The following is a 17,072-nucleotide window of genomic DNA, read 5'->3' on the forward strand; positions in this document are numbered from 1 at the left end:
CCATGGAACTACTCTATCATTCTGACATGTGTCCTCAACCTCACTGCCTCCTCCCGTCTTCTCCTCCTTGGAAAGAGTCTGATTCTGTACTCATATTCTCCCTCATCAGCAAGAATGAGCTATTCCCACTACCACTTGAACCAGACTCCCTTTCTTCTCACCCCCTCATCAATTTTCCCCTCAGACCATTCCTATCACCATAAAAACACACTGCTAGTTCTCATATTAAAAATAAATCCTCTCTCAACCCGAATACCCCTTTAACCTACTGCCCTTTACAAAAATCACAGGAGCAGTTTGTCCATACTCCTCAACTCCCCTCATTGTCTTTTGAACCACCCCAGCCAGGCCCTCCAGATTATAACCAACCTCTACATTGCTAAGCCTGTGTCAAACCTTGATCTTTATCTCACATAACCTATCAGCAGCATTTGGCTCACCTGCTCACTGATTCCTGGAAACCTTTCTTCTGGCTTCATGATTCCCAAATCCGTATCTCTAGTTGAAACATCTCCTCGGAACTCCAGACCAGTATATCCAACCGCACATTCAACCTCTACTTCACTAATAGGCATTTCAAACCAGCATTCCCCAAACCAAACTCCTAGCCATTCTCTAACATCTACCCTTCTCATCTTCCCCATTTTAGCAACTGCAATATCACCAGGCTTTCATTGTTTGTCAGTTATATGTATGTAATTATTCACAAAGGAGAACTATTTTGATGCCTAGTTGATGTTCAGATGCTTTGAGATTGAATTAAACAAATTAAAGTACTTTTTTTTTTTTTTTCGAGACAGAGTCTCACTCTGTCACCCAGGCTGGAGTGTAGTGACACAGTCTCGGCTCACTGCAACCTCCGCCTCCCAGGTTCAAGTGATTCTCTTGCCTCAGCCTCCCAAGTAATTGGGACTACAGGTGCACGCCACCACGCCCAGCTAATTTTTTATATTTTTAGTAGAGACAGGGTTTCACCATATTGGCCAGGTTGGTCTCAAACTCCTGACCCTGTGATCCGCCCGTCTCAGCCTCCCAAAGTGCTGGGATTACAGGCGTGAGCCACTGTGCCCAGCCGCACTTTATTCTTTCATGTTGACAGGAGATGACTTATTGTCAGTTAGAATTAACTCCTCAGAGATAAGAGAGGTCTGAGTAAATAATGCATTGGTAGTTGCCTTAAAAAAGAATCAGAAATACAAAGAGTTTTATTTTACTCACCTCTACCCTGCTCTGCTTGGTTGCCTGAGCCTTAGCTCAGCATTTAATGAACTTAGAATGAGAATTGTGCAGTCGTACTTCAGAAGTATTCTTTTCTGAATGAGGCTGTCCATGTTTCTGAGTAGCTACATGCAGCTAGTTACATGGGAGCATTTTCTACTAAAAAGTCATAATACAACAAGCTAGTGACCTCCAGCTGGGCTTTAGCTGAAAAGACGAGCTGTGTGGCTGAGTAACGTTTCTCAATCTCAATTGATGTTAAGAATCACCATCTAAGAGCATTTTTATAAAGCAAAGAATCCAAGGCCCAACATCTAGAGATGCTGATGTGGTAGATCTAAGGTGGGGCAAGTGCCCAGGTGAGTCTTATATTTGAGAAAGGTGGAAAGCACTGGTCAGTGAAGATGAGACTGGGTAATCCTATAAGAAGCTGACAATATTAATAATAATACACACAAAAGTTACAAATGTTAGGTGAAAATATTCATACAGTAAAATTACTATCATTGAGAATTCCTTCATCCCAAAATACCATAATGTAAATGAAAACACCTGCCAAAACAAAAGAAGACAGGCACAATGTACTAATAGGAGAATGTAGAGCAGGAGTCTCTTACTGGAGGGGTAGAAATTAGCATGACTTCAGAAAATGATGGGCATTACCAAGGCTGAACATGGACATAATTTGACACTGTAGTTTTACTTAGGTATGAGACCAAATGAAATGCTTGCACAGCTATACCAGAAGACATGTATACCCACATTCTTAGCAGAAAACTTGGAAGAACAATTGTTGAAAGCAAAAAACTGAAAACAACCCAAATGTCCATCAATAATAAAACAAATGAAAAAGTTACGGAATAATTTCATAACAGTAAGTTATATACCAGTGCAAATAAATGGACTACAGTTACTGCAGCTATGTTATCTGCATGCATTAACCTCAAAAATACTCTTTTTAGAGAGAAGGCAAGTCACAAATGAATACAAACAGCATGATTCCAATTATATGATGTTAAAAACAAGTGAACAAAAACGTGTTGTTCACGTACCCATACACGTGGTACACAACCTGAAGAAAAACGAGATGACTTTGCTTGCAAAGAAGAGAAACTGGGGAACTGCTACAGGAAGGACATTAGTATGTTTTGCTACAGGTATTTTAAAAACAGAAAATGTTTAAGAAATTCCTTCAGGTGATTCATGCATGGTGAAGTTTAATACTGTTTCAGAGCACAATGTGCCAGCTCTCATATATGCTAGGAGTAGGGTGAATAAGAAAAATATACTTATTCTTTCCTACTTAAGAAATGCAACTGTTGCTTGTGAAGGTTACTCTGCTCTATCACCAGAATTCTTGGTCAGCCCTCATTTCATTTGCATGTATACATACAAAATATGTATGTAATACCTTATCTGCTCATGTGTCAAGAACCAAGTAAGTCATCAAAATAATCAGCCTAAATGTATGCTATAATAGGAATTTACAATTATCTTATGTCAAAAAATATTAATGCTCAGAATCATCTTAACCAACAACGTAATACACATTTGCCAGCAGCAAGTCTACATTTCAGAATTTCTACCGTGTTTAAAATATACACGTATATAGGTGCATGTATGTAAATGTCTATCTATATATACATATATGTAAACATACACAAGTATACACGCACTTGCTATATATGCACATACAATTTTGGCCTTTAAGCAGCTAATAGCTATAAATGTGACTATATGGTCTCCTTAGGCTTAGAGATGACCAAATTTTCACTGTTTTTTTTTTTTTTTTTTTTTGAGATGGAGTCTTGCTCTGTGGTCCGGGCTAGAGTGCAGCGGCACGATCTTGGCTCACTGCAACCTCTGCCTCCCAGGTTCAAGGGATTCGCCTGCCTCAGCCTCCTGACTAGCTGGGATTATAGGCGCCCGCCACTGTATCCGGCTAATTTTTGTATTTTTAGTAGAGATGCGGTTTCACCATCTTGGCCAGGCTGGTCTCGAACTCCTGACCCCATGATCCACCCACCTCTGCCTCCCAAAGGGTGGGGATTAGAGGCGTTAGCCACCGCACCCGGCCTTTCACTGTATTTTTATCTTTGAAGACATCAATTCATTCAAGATTGAAACACTGTCAACATTTCATTCAGTAGGCAGAAAAATTTGTTACTGTTACTACAAAAATAGACCAGAATCTCTGAACCGTGGATTCCAAAACTGAGGAATACTGCGCAGCCACACTAATTAGACACTTCCCTACCCTACTGAGGATGAAAGAACATGTAAACATGTGTTTTGCTAACAAATTTCTAAAAAATATTAGAAGTAGGGAAATAAAGCTCAATAACTAAACACTGAATGAACAAATTGAAGCAATGCAATTGCTTTTTTAAAAAAGGGGGAATACACTCAAATTTAAATTACTGCTTGTATTCTATTTTTAGAGACAAGATCTCACTCTGTCACCCAGGCTGAGTGCAGTGGTGCAATCATGGCTCACTGCAGCCTCAAACTCCTGGGCACAACAGATCCTCCCACCTCAGCCTCCCAAACAGCTGGGTCTACAGGTGCATGCCACCACACCAGGCTATTAAAAATTTTTTGTAGCGTTGAGGTCTTGCTATGTTGCCCAAGCTGGTCTTGAACTCCTGGTCTCAAGCAATTCTCCTGTGTAGGCCTCCCAAAGTGCTAAGATTACAGATGTGAGCCATTGCACCTGGCTTCACTTTTTTTTTTAAAGGGGAAAGAGGATAAGTCCCCTTTTCATTTCAGACTCTTATCAGTGAATTCTTAATAAAATTCAGAACTCCAGTGTTCAAGATAGAGTGACTGCTTTAGTACATCTATAAGAGGACCTCTTACTTCTAAGTTTTAACCATAACTCTAGGAAACTATTTCAAGTAGCTTCTAAACTATAATAATTTTGACTATCTATTTAAAATTCCTGAGGTCAGGAGTTTGAGACTAGCCTGACAAACATGGAAAAACCCCGTCTCTACTAAAAATACCAAATTAGCAGGACGTGGTGGCACATGCTTGTAATTTCAGCTACTCGGGAGGCTGAGGCAGGAGAATTGCTTGAACCCGGGAGGCAGAGGTTGCAGTGAGCTGAGATCGTGGCATTGCACTCCAGCCTGGGCAACAAGAACGAAACTCTATCTCAAAAGAAAAAAAAAAAAATTAAGTGCTTACAGAAAAACTCGTACCCTGCCCTCAAATTCTAATAGGGAATCACCATCTTTTACTTCCTGTTTCGTCTTGGACCATAGATAAACATTTATCTGATAGCAGATGCTGTAACTTGAATGTTTATGTCCCTCAAAAATTCATGTTGAAATTCAATCTCCAGACAAGCACAGTGGCTTAGCCGGGTAATCACAGTGCTTTGGGAGCCGAGGTGGGAGGACTGCTTGAGGCCAGGAGTTCAAGACCAGCCTGGGCAACACAGTGATACCCTATCTCTACAAAAAATTAGACAGACATGGTGGCATGCGCCTGTAGTCCCAGCTACTCGGGAGGCTGAAGCAGGAGGATGGCTTGAGCTCAGGAGTTTGAGGTCACAGTGAGCTATGACCTGGGCGACAGAGCAAGACACACATACATACATACATATAAAGAAATTTAATCTCCAATGTAATAGTATTAAGAGGTAGGGCCTTTAAGAGGTGAGGAGGTCACAAGGGCTCTTCTCTCATGAATGGGATGAAGGCCCTTTGCCTGTCTATCACTTTTGCCTGTCTATCCCTTTTGCCATGTGAGGACACAACATTTAAGCCACAAGCTTGTAAGCAGAGGCCAGGCCCTCACCGGACACCAAACCTGCTGGTACCTCGATCTTGGACTTCCCAGTCTCCAGAACTGTGAGAATAAATTTCTATTATTTATAAATTACCCAGTCTCAGGTATTTTGTAATACTAGCATAAAGGGGCTAAAACAGAAGAGCTCTCAGAAAGTGTAATATTTCACCAAACCCTTTCATTTCTCTTATAAACCAAATTATTCAGAGAAAGAAACTACTATTTTTTATCGTTGAAATGTGATAAGTATCTATGACAGAAAAAAGAGATATTCATTTACTTTGAAATTACTTTAATTTAGAAATAGAAAACATCTTGAAAGGAAAAAAAAAACCCACAAAACATACAGGCAAATTTGTATTCTGTGAGTTTCTCACACCCTCACACTTGTTCACCAATCTCTAAGATGAAAAACTCTCTTTGAAAATGTATTCAGCCACCACTGTAAAAGAAAGAAAAATTATTACTTCTGAGCATAGATAAGATTTTAATAATTATTATTATTTGAAATGCAATATGCTATAACTTTAGTGGCTCAAGACCAATTATTTGAATCCCACCTAACTTTATCTAAAGATGGCATAAAAGAATGGCACAATGAACTTTAAAATCCTGAACCTGAAAAGATGATGTGGCTACTGGAAGAGGTCTATGTGTAAACTCACAATGCCCATTCAGGAAATGCCATTTTGGAACAGTCTAGCATAACACCTTTCTGAACACAACAAAAAATATCAACTACATGACAGGATGGTTAGTTGAGAAGCTTTTCAAGTTGATAACGTTGACACACCAGTAGAACACACCAGCAAAAAATAGACTGCAGATGAGCACAAGGTACTCAAGCACTGCATCTTACCATAATCATTGCAAAATCTGGGTTAGTCATGATGAAAACAAAAATCACCTTTTCTACAGAAGAACTTCTGAGTTTTAAAAGCATAAACATTAAAACTGCATAGTCAGATATACATTTTAGTAATGTTAAAGCAAAATAATTCCATTACCATTAGAAAATTATATAAAATAGGCCAGGCACGGTGGCTCTCACCTGTAATCTCAGCACTCTGGGAGGCTGAGGGAGGCAGATCACCTGAGGTCAGGAGTTCGAGACCACCCTGGCCAACATGGTGAAACCCTGTCTCTACTAAAAATACAAAAAAATTAGCCAGGCATGGTGGGGTGCAACTGTAGTCCCAGCTACTCAGGAGGCTGAGGCAGGAGAATCACTTGAACCTGGGAGGCGGAGGCTGCAATAAGCTAAGATTGCGCCACTGCACTCCAGCCTGGGAAACAGAGCAAGACTCCATCTCAAAAAAAAGAGAAAATTATTATATAAAATACCCCTGAGCATATACTTTAATGTTTAGCATTTTAAATGCTTATGCTATTAAATAGTATTGCTATAACTAAAAGGCCAGCAAGTGCCTATTTTAAATTCTAATACTGTGAATATTAATTTTGATTGCTATACTTATAAAAAAAAGAAGAAAAAAATCATAAGAAAAAACTGATAATTCAACCCAATGAGTTATTTCCCTTGCTACCATCTCAAAATGATTTAAACAATGATTATCCTCTTTCAAGCAGGGAAAGCAAGATTCCTTTCAGTTTTACAGCTGTCCTGGCATAACATGAGAAAAGAGTAAGTTTTCTGTAGTGTCTCTCACAAAATGTTTTAATTGGCCTTCATGTTAAGGTAAAAAATATCTAAAGATAGATTTTTTTAACTTCTTAAACATTGAAACCATTTTTTTTTAACTAGAAGAAAAGTTTTCTAAGTAACTAGCTTCTGAAAGATTTCCTGTGTTGCTCTATCACTAGCCATGCAATCTGAGTAGATTACTTAGCCTCCCCATGCCTGTTTCCTCATGAAGATTAAATGAGTTGACACACAGTCATGGAAAGTTCTCAATGAATGTTAACTATTATTATTGCCACCATCACCATTAGAAAAGACAAGAACCTGAAGTTGTTCACTTAATTCAACAAACACTTATTCAGTGCTTTTAACGGATACAAGGGGGCTCTGGACCAGACTCTATAGGAGAGACATACAATATAAATAACAAGGCAGGCCTGCCTCACAACTCATAATCTAATATGAAAAGACGGACCTGAGTATGACCCAAGGCAGACAATGATGTCCGGCAAAAGGGACAAAAATATAGGTTAAGTGAAGGCCAGGGAAAAAATTTGAAAGGTGCTTGTATACCAAAAAATTGGAAAAGGTGGGCTTACGTGTTCTTCTGAAAGGTACAACTAAGAACAATGAAGGGTGATTATCACAGGAAACTAATTTTGTTATCATTTTAAAGAAACACTTCCTATCAATAAATCTGTCTCATGACAGAATGGGAAGCAGAAAGAGCAGAGGCACCGAATATGAAAAAGAAGGGACTTGACGGAGACTCTGCCACTTCTTTTTACTGATTTCCTCATTCTACTTCAGTATTCTCCCCGTGATTCCACAGTTCTACAGTTGGCATTTCTCACTGGTAAAATACAAGGGATTTCTGAACTGACAAATGAGTTATCAGTGACTTGGGCCCATCTATTTCTAACTATTTATGATCCTGAATATCACTTTGTGGCACTTCTGCCTTAATAACTATGGTAACCTACTTAAGAAATCCCTCTGACAATATACATTGTTACTTGTCATTTAAAAGGCAACCTGTACCAGTACCTGGGATAAAATACCTAGTATTTAGGAGATTTATAGTTTAGAAATTTTTTAAATCATTGCTTCAAACTTCACCACCCCATAAAATCAATTGATGTTACTGATTGATATTAGATAGATTTCAATACCATATGGAAGTTCTCAATGAATGTTAATTATTATTGCCACCATCACCATCAGAAAAGGCAAAGAACCTGAAGTTGTTCACTTAATTCAACTAACACTTATTCAGTGCTTTTAATGGATACAAGCACTGATATACCTGATATTATTATCAGGTAATAATAGATTTTATTACCTCCAAACAGTGGATGAGGCTGAGATTAAATGCATACAAAATCACAATGTAAGTTAAGTACTGAAACTTATACTAAGTCCTTACCCTAAACTGAATTACCTAATTGCTCTAATTGCTCAATGCCACAAGGTGTCCCAATGACTTGTAATGAATTTAAAAAGCAAAATTATTTGGAAACGAATAAAGTGATCCCAGTGTTTCTCAGCCTTTTTTGCCTCCTAACATACTTAAAAGTTATGATATTCTCCTATCAGTATCAATGGCTCATTACAGTAACAACTTTCACTTGTATTCTTACCCAAATTGTTTCTGGGGCCTTACATGACTTAAAGTCATAATCCAAGTAAGAACTATTATCCCCACTGAATAAACTGGGCACAGAGAGGTTAGGCAAATTGCCTGAAGCTAGGACAGCTACTGCATAACAAGAAAAAGGTTTTGGATCTAGGCAATCTGGTCCAGAGTTAGAATTCTATCACAGCAGTGATTTTTGGATGGGAAGCATTTGCTCTGCACATTAGAAATTAACAAGGTAACAGCACAAAGAGGACTTAGGTTTCAATGCTGGCTTTGTGACATATGAGTGTCTTTAATACTTTCTTGACTCTGTAAAATTTTATTTATTAAAGAAAATAGTGCCTAGCACACAGAATTTCTGGAAAGATCATGTAAGATCTAAAAGCCCTCAATTATCAGGTACTCGTAAATATCAGTAGACTCCAACAGCACTAAAAAGTCAAGAGATGCATCTCTATATTAACGAAATAACAGCCTGTCATCTCAAATGGTTTCGAGTTTCATTCAATCCTAGTCTATTTCATAAAGTTTACTTACACAATGATGTTATTAATAGGAATATGGATCAATTTCACAAAGAAGCCAATGAATCCCATTATAGCAAATCCTATTGCTGTTGCCATGGCAATCTTCTGGAATTCTGCATTTAAAAACAGGAAATTCACATATTTTTTGCACTGTCACTGAAAGTATGGGGAAAAAACTATCAGCAACATAAATGAACTTAACTAGTATACATTTCTCCTGTTAATAGATATATAATTTAAAAATAAAAAGGTGAGACTATTAACAGTAAACAAGTTGTTTGACAGGTTTTAAAATTTCCATGTTTTGTTGATATTTAAGGAAACAAATAATCATGCATATCTGTCCTAGTGAGTTCATCAGCAAGTACTAAAAATATTTTTTCTTCTTAGCAAATGACCAGAAAATACCAAAAACAAAAAAAGGTCATGGATGAAAGAAATATACATTATTTTTCTTAAGTTTTAAAATGTAACTGTAATTTTTATCATAACATATCGATTATACGGGCAGAAACATACCTTTTTTTGGGTACATTATAAACGATGGGTCCGGTGCCTTTGCTATTATGATGAAGCCAAAAATAAGACTTGAAAAATCAAATTGGGCTGGGCCCAGTGGCTTGTGCCTGTAATCTCAGCACTTTGGGAGGCCGAAGTGGGCAGATCACCCGAGGTCAGGAGTTTAAGACCAGCCTGGCCAACATGGTGAAACCCTGGCTCCACTAAAAATACAAAAATTAGCCGGGCGTGGTGGCGCATGCCTGCAATCCCAGCTACTCAGGAGGCTGAGGCAGAATTGCTTGAACCCAGGAGGCGGAGGTTGCAGTGAGCCGAGATCGCGTCACTGCACTTCAGCCTGGGCAACAGAGTGAGACTCTGTCTGAGTTGAGCACAATTTTATAAAACATTACACTGGTAATATTGTCATTTTATGTTACTTCCTAAGAGAAGCTTTCCCTGATCTCCTGACTTGGTTAGTCCTCCTATTATGTGCTGTCAAACTTCCTTCTAGTTATCTTCCATAATACTTACCACAGCAGTAATTAAAAAATATAACTGCAATAATTTGTTTATGACAGTCTTCCTTGGTAAGAGTCTAAGCTCCATGACAGCAAGGACTATTCTCTTTACTATATTATATACATGTTATATACTATATTATATACTATATACTATATACAATATTATATATATTATATACTATATATACACTATATACTACATTATATATACTATATACATTATATACTATATACTATATTATATACTATATACTATATTATATACATGTTATATTCTCTATTATATTACCAGCTCCTAACTCAATGAATGAATAAAAGTAGACAAATTTAACACATGAATCATGATAAATAACAAAATTAACTTTCTAGTTTGGCAAAAACTATATTGTTGGTTTCATGTTAAGGTTTTGTTCGTTGGGGTGGGAGCTGAGTAGGGAGACTTCAAAGCTTTTCCAAAGAGAAAATAAAATATGTAAGATACTAAAAGTCATAAAATGTTACTAACTAAAATGTTACATGGAACATAAGGCTGTAATAAATAATCTTACACCATTTGAAAATACATAAAAATTTAGACGAGTAAAAAATTTAGGAAGAAGTGACAACGTTAAAAAGCCGTCGCGCAGGATCAATCAATAAAAATGTTGATGAAAGTAATGCAAGGGCTATTAATCAAGATGTTAATCAAACAAAAGGCTTAGAAAATGCAAAGATTTAATTTTTTCTCTCATAGTCAAGCAATTACCTTTTCTATCAGGTTTAGTGCATCTTTTAACCAGCCGAATGGAGTCCTTTACAAACTGCCGACTTGGCTCAACAAACTGCATTACCTGATCCATGACTGCCTGTTTAAAACAAAAAAGATACTCACTGGTATTGGTTCTCATACAATAAGCACTTGCTCATTTATATAAAGATGTAAATGAGACCAGCCACTGAATTCACGTCTAACATGGGTCAATTCCACCTCCTAAAATAAAACAAAAAACAAACTCCAAAGCCTAAATTGATATTATTTTTGGACATTTCAGTTAATTATCAAAGGCAATAAGAAAAGCACAGATCTTACTCATGATATCTTCACTGACAAAGAACAGCACACGCAATATAAAAAGCCTCTCTCTATTAAAAGGTTAAAAAAGGTTACGCAATTGGTAACACATCCATTCCTTTTCTCACTCTGCAGTCCCATCCATTTCTCATTCTACAGTCCCCTCACCGCTCCTAAGGAACCATCAGTGTTGAGATCCAACAATTACTTGCCATATTTTATTTTAAACTACGCAGAAGCCAGTGTCTTGTACAGTGAATGCCAACTACGGTGCTGCAAGAGCCTAGAATGGAGGCAAACGTGAATTTCAACCTTGATTTTTCTAAAACGTGCCAATACAACATACTTTTCTAAAGTATAAAGAATGGCTAAAGGAAGACGCAGATTCTGAGAAGCTACTAGCTAAATTTCAAACTTTTCGATTTGAACACATCTTTTAAGGAAACAGGGCTATATATTTTACCATACAGGTTCTTTTGAGGAATCTATTACCCAATAGAAATGTTATCCGATCTTAGCTTTGAGAGCCACTGCTATAGTAAGTAAAGCGGCCAGGGTGTTATTTGTATTTTCCTCCATTTCCAGTACTCAGAACAGTGGCCAGGTGGTAGTTCAAATCACTGGCTATGGAATGTAAACCTCTGTAAGCCCCAGTTGCCTTACTTAGTGTAGGGTGTGGACAACGAAATGAAATAATGTCAATGAAACACCAGGAATTCTGCAACGTTCTGAGGGCAAAAACACAGTAATGTCTGTTTTCTCAGTATTTCACTTAACTTTGCTCTTGAAATCCAAAGGGCTTAAACTTTTTGTAATCATAGTTGTCACGAAGGAAGCTAAGAATTCTTTATCCAGAAAAACGCACGCTACACACAATACCGCACTCAATATCAGGGGTAGAGATCCAAAAACCAACTATGATCTCTCGAACTAGACTCTAGACCAATGCTCTCACTTTAAACCACGGAAGCGGCGGCAGGACCAGAGCTGAGTACAGCTCTTCCCAGACAGGACTCCACACCAGCACACAGAGCCAACCCCGAAGGGATCGGGCAGCAGGACATCATCTTTGGCTGCAGCACAGAAGACGCCGGGGCAGGACGCTAAGCCCTGGAGCCCCGCGGGCCGGCCACCCAGCTCGCCGGGAGTCCGCGGCCCTGGGTTTGCCTTCCGCCAGAGGCCGAGTTGGTGGGATGTCGGCGGCCAGACCCCGGCCCTGAGCCAGGGGACCACTTACCGCCCGCCCCGCGACGGCCGCCCGGGGAGACACGCCGGCTCGCCCACGCCCTCTGCCCCCAAGAGTCGCAAAGGTGTGGCCGCCCCGTTCGCCCGTACCCACCGGTGGGAAGAAACTCACCTACCCAACCGACACCTAAAATGCCAGAGACACGTAGCACTGGAGCTTGCTGATGGAGGCCCACCGGAACCGGAATCCGGGTTTCTGCCAACAGCCCGCCCACTCCTCCGTCCTATTGGTTCCTTACGCGAAATCTCAGTGCGCAAGCGCAGCGCGACGTGCGCCCGGCCACGCTTCCTGGAAGAGATGCATTGCGGGGCTCGCTAGTGGGGCGTTGGCCTTCCTTAGGAGTGTGAGTCTGGCGTCATCCCTTTTTTCCCGGCTGGGTCCCGGTATACCCCACCAGCCCGACCTCAACCCACTCGCGTCCACAGCACGAGCCCCAGCGGCCTTGCGCGGTGCTTGCTCTCTAGTAGCGGCTGACTAGGTAAATCCTAAGTTGTGGTTTTTTTTCCTGCGGTCCAGCTTGATGTGTGTCCTTACGGTACATACTTTTTGTATGTATATAATGTTGGTCGAAATGAAGCTTATGAGCAATATAATGTTATGGCCTAATTCAAAATAGTATCCCCACCCCAAACTATGACTTTGGCTGTCATTCACGGTAATGAATGCCGCTGTAATTGAGGCCTTTGTCAAACGCTAGGTTTGGTTACGGGAGTGGTCATAATGTACACACAGCTCCCCACTTACCCACAAGGATGCATTCCAGGAACCCCCCGCCGGATGGCTGAAACCGTCAGTAGAGACGGGGTTTCACCATATTGGCCAGGCTGGTCTTGAACTCCTGACCTCACGATCCACCCGCCTCGGCCTCCCAAAGTGCTGGGATTACAGACGTGAGCCACCGCGCCCGGCCATGTTTCCTTTTAGCGATGGAGCATAACGGGATCTGAGGAACAATATAACTCAGGAAGAGCTGATGGAACATTAAGACGTGTTACAACTCTCAGTGCTTCTTAAACTTCTTCAGTAACTGAAATCTCCTGTTAAGTTTTTTAGTAAATGAAATTTGTAACCCCAGAACCTCCAGATATTGATTCAGTGGGTCAGGGTTAGGGGTCACACACCTCCGTATATCTGACTGTAGGTGGTCCATACACACTACACATACCTTGCCTTAGCTTTAAGAGTCACTTTTAAATTCTGAACAGACTGAGATGCGTTTGACTAGTTCTTCATCCCTGGGACTTCAGCCCATGTGTGATCTCCTTAGAGGCCTATAGTGACCATCTAAGGCAATCCTGTCTATCTCATGCTCTTTTTTCCTTTTTCACAATACCTTCTTCATTTGCTGCATAGCATTTGTATTAACATGTATTTATTTATTCCTCGGTCTGTCTCCCTACACTGTAAATCCCCTTACTAGACCATAAGCTCCAAGTGGGTATAATATAGCATCTAGTAAAGTGCTAAACACAGTAAATGCTCAATAAATAATTTTCAAAAAAAAATTCATTCCAAAAAAACATAAAATCACATGTTGGCAAGTTCACCCCAACCACCAAATGTCTGAGTTGACAGTATTTTCAGCAAAACACAGAAAATCAAGTAACACATACAGTGGTTCCCCTTATCCAAGAAAATCTGGTTCAAAAAGGGATGTGTACCAGAAGGTAATCTGAGAGAGGCCACATTCAAATAACTTTCATTACAGTGTATTGTTATAATTGTCTACTCACCTGATTTCGGGAGTTTGAGACCAGCCAGACCAACGTGGAGAAACCCCGTCTCCACTAAAATACAAAAATTAGTCTGGAATGGTGTCGCATGCCTGTAACCCTAGCTACTGAGGAGGCTGAGGCAAGAGAATCGCTTGAACCCGGGAGGTGGAGGTTGCAGTGAGCTGAGGTCACACGACTGACTGCACTCCAGCCTGGGCAACAGAGCAAGACTCCGTCTGTAAAAAAAAAAAAACAGGCCGATAACAGCAAATCTGTGCAAAAATACGTAACAATCAGAACTCTAGAACTCTAATTCCTGGTTACTAGGAGTGTAAAATGGCATAACCCTTTTGGGAACAGTTTAGTAGTTTATCATAATATGAAGCATATATACACCACCTATGGCTCCACAATTCCAATTCCAGGTACTTATTGAAGATATATGAAACTAAATTCACAGAAAGACTTGTACAGGAATGTTCGTAGTAACTTTATTGATAACAGAACTAAAAGCAACAGGGTACCATCAATAGAATGAATAAACATACAGGTATAGTCCCACAACAGAATAGTACTCCATAGCTAAGGAAAGAAAACTCTCTGCCACAACATTGATGAATGACAAACATGGTGAGTGAAACAAGCCTACGCTAAAGAAGGCACAGTGTGCAGTTCCATTTGCAAGAAATTTTAGACAAAGCAAAAATACTGAATGGTGGAAAAAATCAGAACAGTGTTTGCCTGGGGCTACAGATTGAGAAGGCAGGTGAGGGAACTGGGGAGTGAAAGTAATGCTCTGTAATTTAACAGGTCTTGGGGTTTCACAGGGGTCTTAGTCAACGTGAGCAGCTATAACAGAGTATCATAGAGTGGTGGCTTACACAACAAACATTTATTTCTCACAGTTCTGGAGACTGGAAGTCAGAGATAATGGTCAGGTTCTTGTGAAGGCTTTTACTGGTTTATAGATAGCTACTTTCTCATTGCATTCTCACATTGCGGGAGATGGAGGAAGAGAGAAAGAAAGGACCAGCTCTCCTCCTGGTCGTAAGAACACTAATCCCAACATGGGGCTTCAGCCTCCTGACCTAATTACCTCCCAGAAGCCCCTCGTCCAAATGCCATCACATTTGGGCTTCCCCATATGAATTTGGAGGCACACAAACATTCCATCCATAGCAGCAGGTCTGTGCCTTTTTCCTCAAAAAAAAAAAAAAAAAACTCAACAAGTATTGAGCTCTAGTTAATTATACAATTGTCGATGCATTTAGGAGGGAAATGTACAGGTATCTACAACTTATTTTGATTTTAAAAAGGGCAGGTTCATGGTTAGAGGAATAGACTGGTGATAATGCAAATACAACAAAATGTTAAATGTAGACTTAGTTGTGGTGTAAGATGTTCATTGAATAATTCTTTCCATTTTTCTGTATGTTTAAAAATGTTTATAAGATGGAAAAAAGTCAATATATAGATCACCAAATCAAGTTTTAAAAATTTTGACATAAATTGTACTGAGTGTAAATTGAATGTATATAGCAGAAATTTTAAATTGCCCCTCAATTTAAAAATACATGAAATATTAATAATATCATTTGAGATAAGCTGAATTAATATTCCATTTATATTCTTGAATCTCTGCCTGAAGCAAGAAAAAGTTTAAGAAGATCTATGGAGAACCAAGGACTCCATAGCAGCTGTCTTTTTGTTTTGTATTACTTCATTTAGGTATGATGACAAAGTGGAAAGAGCTGTATCTTTTTAAAAATGAAGCTGACACAGTGGTTGAAATTATGAAAGTGTCAACAGTTCCCCAGGAAAAATCAAAGACTGGACCTAGATTCAAACATAAAGAGTCTTTTAGACAGGAATATTTTAAGAGTTAAATGTGATGAGATCAAATAAAGTTTTCTCCCCTCCTCAAACCCTTTTTGAAAAAACAAGGTTTTAAGTACTATAAAAAAAGTTATTCCATCTTATTTAGTTAAAAATGCAGTAACCAGAAGAGGGTGGTGAAGTTGACTCGAAAGATTTAGAGATCACAGAATTAGTTGCCAGTGACTCTATATTATCAATTACAGTAAACAGTTTCAATTGACTACTTCCTCCTGAAACTCACTGTTCCCTTTACTTCATGATCATTTTCTTAAAACAAAAACAAAAACCTTTCTGAATCTGCCTAATGGACTTCTTTTCCTGCATTGGCCTGTATTAGAGAAGTCTAACTGCTCTGACACACATAGCCACCCTCTGGGCTGGCCACGTGCTGATTTCTGCCCAGGCCAGTCTCCGCAGATCTGATGCAGGGCTGTGTTCTTTCCACATAGTAAGTCTCCGCGGATCTGGCACAGGGTCGTGTTCTTTCCACACAGTCGTGCAGGGTTTCAGGCTCTCCAGGGTGCAGTGCTGCTACTGCATGTTAAGGTTCTTAGTATATTTCAGGAGAAAACAACCCAATTAAAAAATAAGCAAAAAGGCCGGGGGCGGTGGCTCATGCCTGTAATCCCAGCACTTTGGGAGGCTGAGGCAGGGCAGATCACAAGGTCAGGAGATGGAGACCATCCTGGCTAACACGGTGAAACCTCGTCTCTACTAAAAATACAAAAAATTAGCCGGGCATGGTGGCAGGTGCCTGTAGTCCCAGCTACTCGGGAGGCTGAGGCAGGAGAATGGTGTGAACCCGGGAGGCGGCGCTTGCAGTGAGCCGAGATCGTTTGCCACTGCACTCCAGCCTGGGCAACAGAGCGAGACTCCGTCTCAAAAAAAAAGAAATAAAAAATAAATAAGCAAAAGATCTGAACAGACATTGCATAAAAGAAGATACACAGATGGCAAATAATCATATGAAAAGGTACTCACCATTACCTGTCACCGGGAGATTGCAAACTAAAACAACAATGAGATACTACTGCAAACCTATTTGAATGTCTAAAGTGCAAAATACTACATCAAGTGCTGGTAAGGATGTGGAGCAACAGGAAGTCTCCGTTGCTGGTAGGAATGCCAGTGGTACAGCCACTGTGGAAGGCACATTGGCAGTTTCTTACAAAGCTAAACGTAGTCCATACTATCCAACAATTGCACTCCTCGGTATTTAAATAACAGGAAGAGTTATGCTCGCACAAAAACTTACACACACGTTTATCACGGCTTTATTCACAATTGCCAAGACTTGGAGGCAACCAAGATGTCCTTCAGCAGATGAATGAATAAACAA

The 17,072-nt window shown here is 39.7% G+C and overlaps 1 protein-coding gene and 1 long non-coding RNA gene across 5 annotated transcripts in view; one reads left to right on the forward strand and one right to left on the reverse strand.

Moving 5' to 3' along the window:
• Positions 1-5,288: 5,288 nt before the first annotated feature.
• Positions 5,289-16,609, reverse strand: SEC61G (SEC61 translocon subunit gamma). 4 transcript variants are annotated; one of them, XM_034964125.3, is made up of 4 exons: positions 12,885-16,609; positions 10,589-10,688; positions 8,832-8,934; positions 5,289-5,455 (listed from the first exon to the last, which is right to left on the reverse strand). In XM_034964125.3, exons 2-4 carry the CDS (start codon positions 10,680-10,682, stop codon positions 5,446-5,448), a joined length of 207 nt encoding a protein of 68 aa, XP_034820016.1. In that variant the 5' UTR covers positions 10,683-10,688; positions 12,885-16,609; the 3' UTR covers positions 5,289-5,445. The 4 variants fall into 4 exon arrangements, with proteins under 4 accessions (XP_034820016.1, XP_008967085.1, XP_003815865.1 ...); XM_008968837.5 differs by lacking the exon at positions 12,885-16,609 and adding an exon at positions 12,252-12,387; XM_003815817.5 differs by lacking the exon at positions 12,885-16,609 and adding an exon at positions 12,256-12,383.
• Positions 12,423-17,072, forward strand: part of LOC117980961 (uncharacterized) — a 45,765-nt gene continuing 41,115 nt past the window's right edge. The window contains exon 1 of the long non-coding RNA XR_004672476.2: positions 12,423-12,618. This is a non-coding gene — a long non-coding RNA (uncharacterized LOC117980961). The remainder of the gene's footprint in view (positions 12,619-17,072) is intronic.

The sequence above is a fragment of the Pan paniscus genome, chromosome 6 (assembly GCF_029289425.2).
Source record: "Pan paniscus chromosome 6, NHGRI_mPanPan1-v2.0_pri, whole genome shotgun sequence".
In the NCBI taxonomy this organism is placed as follows: Eukaryota; Metazoa; Chordata; class Mammalia; order Primates; family Hominidae; genus Pan; species Pan paniscus.

Bases quoted from the DNA above. Each gene is read 5' to 3' on its own strand.
- SEC61G (XM_034964125.3), bottom strand. From the start codon at position 10,682: ATGGATCAGGTAATGCAGTTTGTTGAGCCAAGTCGGCAGTTTGTAAAG. The intron at 8,935-10,588 runs GTAATTGCTTGA...TTTTAAATGCAG, and splicing joins CACTAAACCTGATAGAAAAG to AATTCCAGAAGATTGCCATG.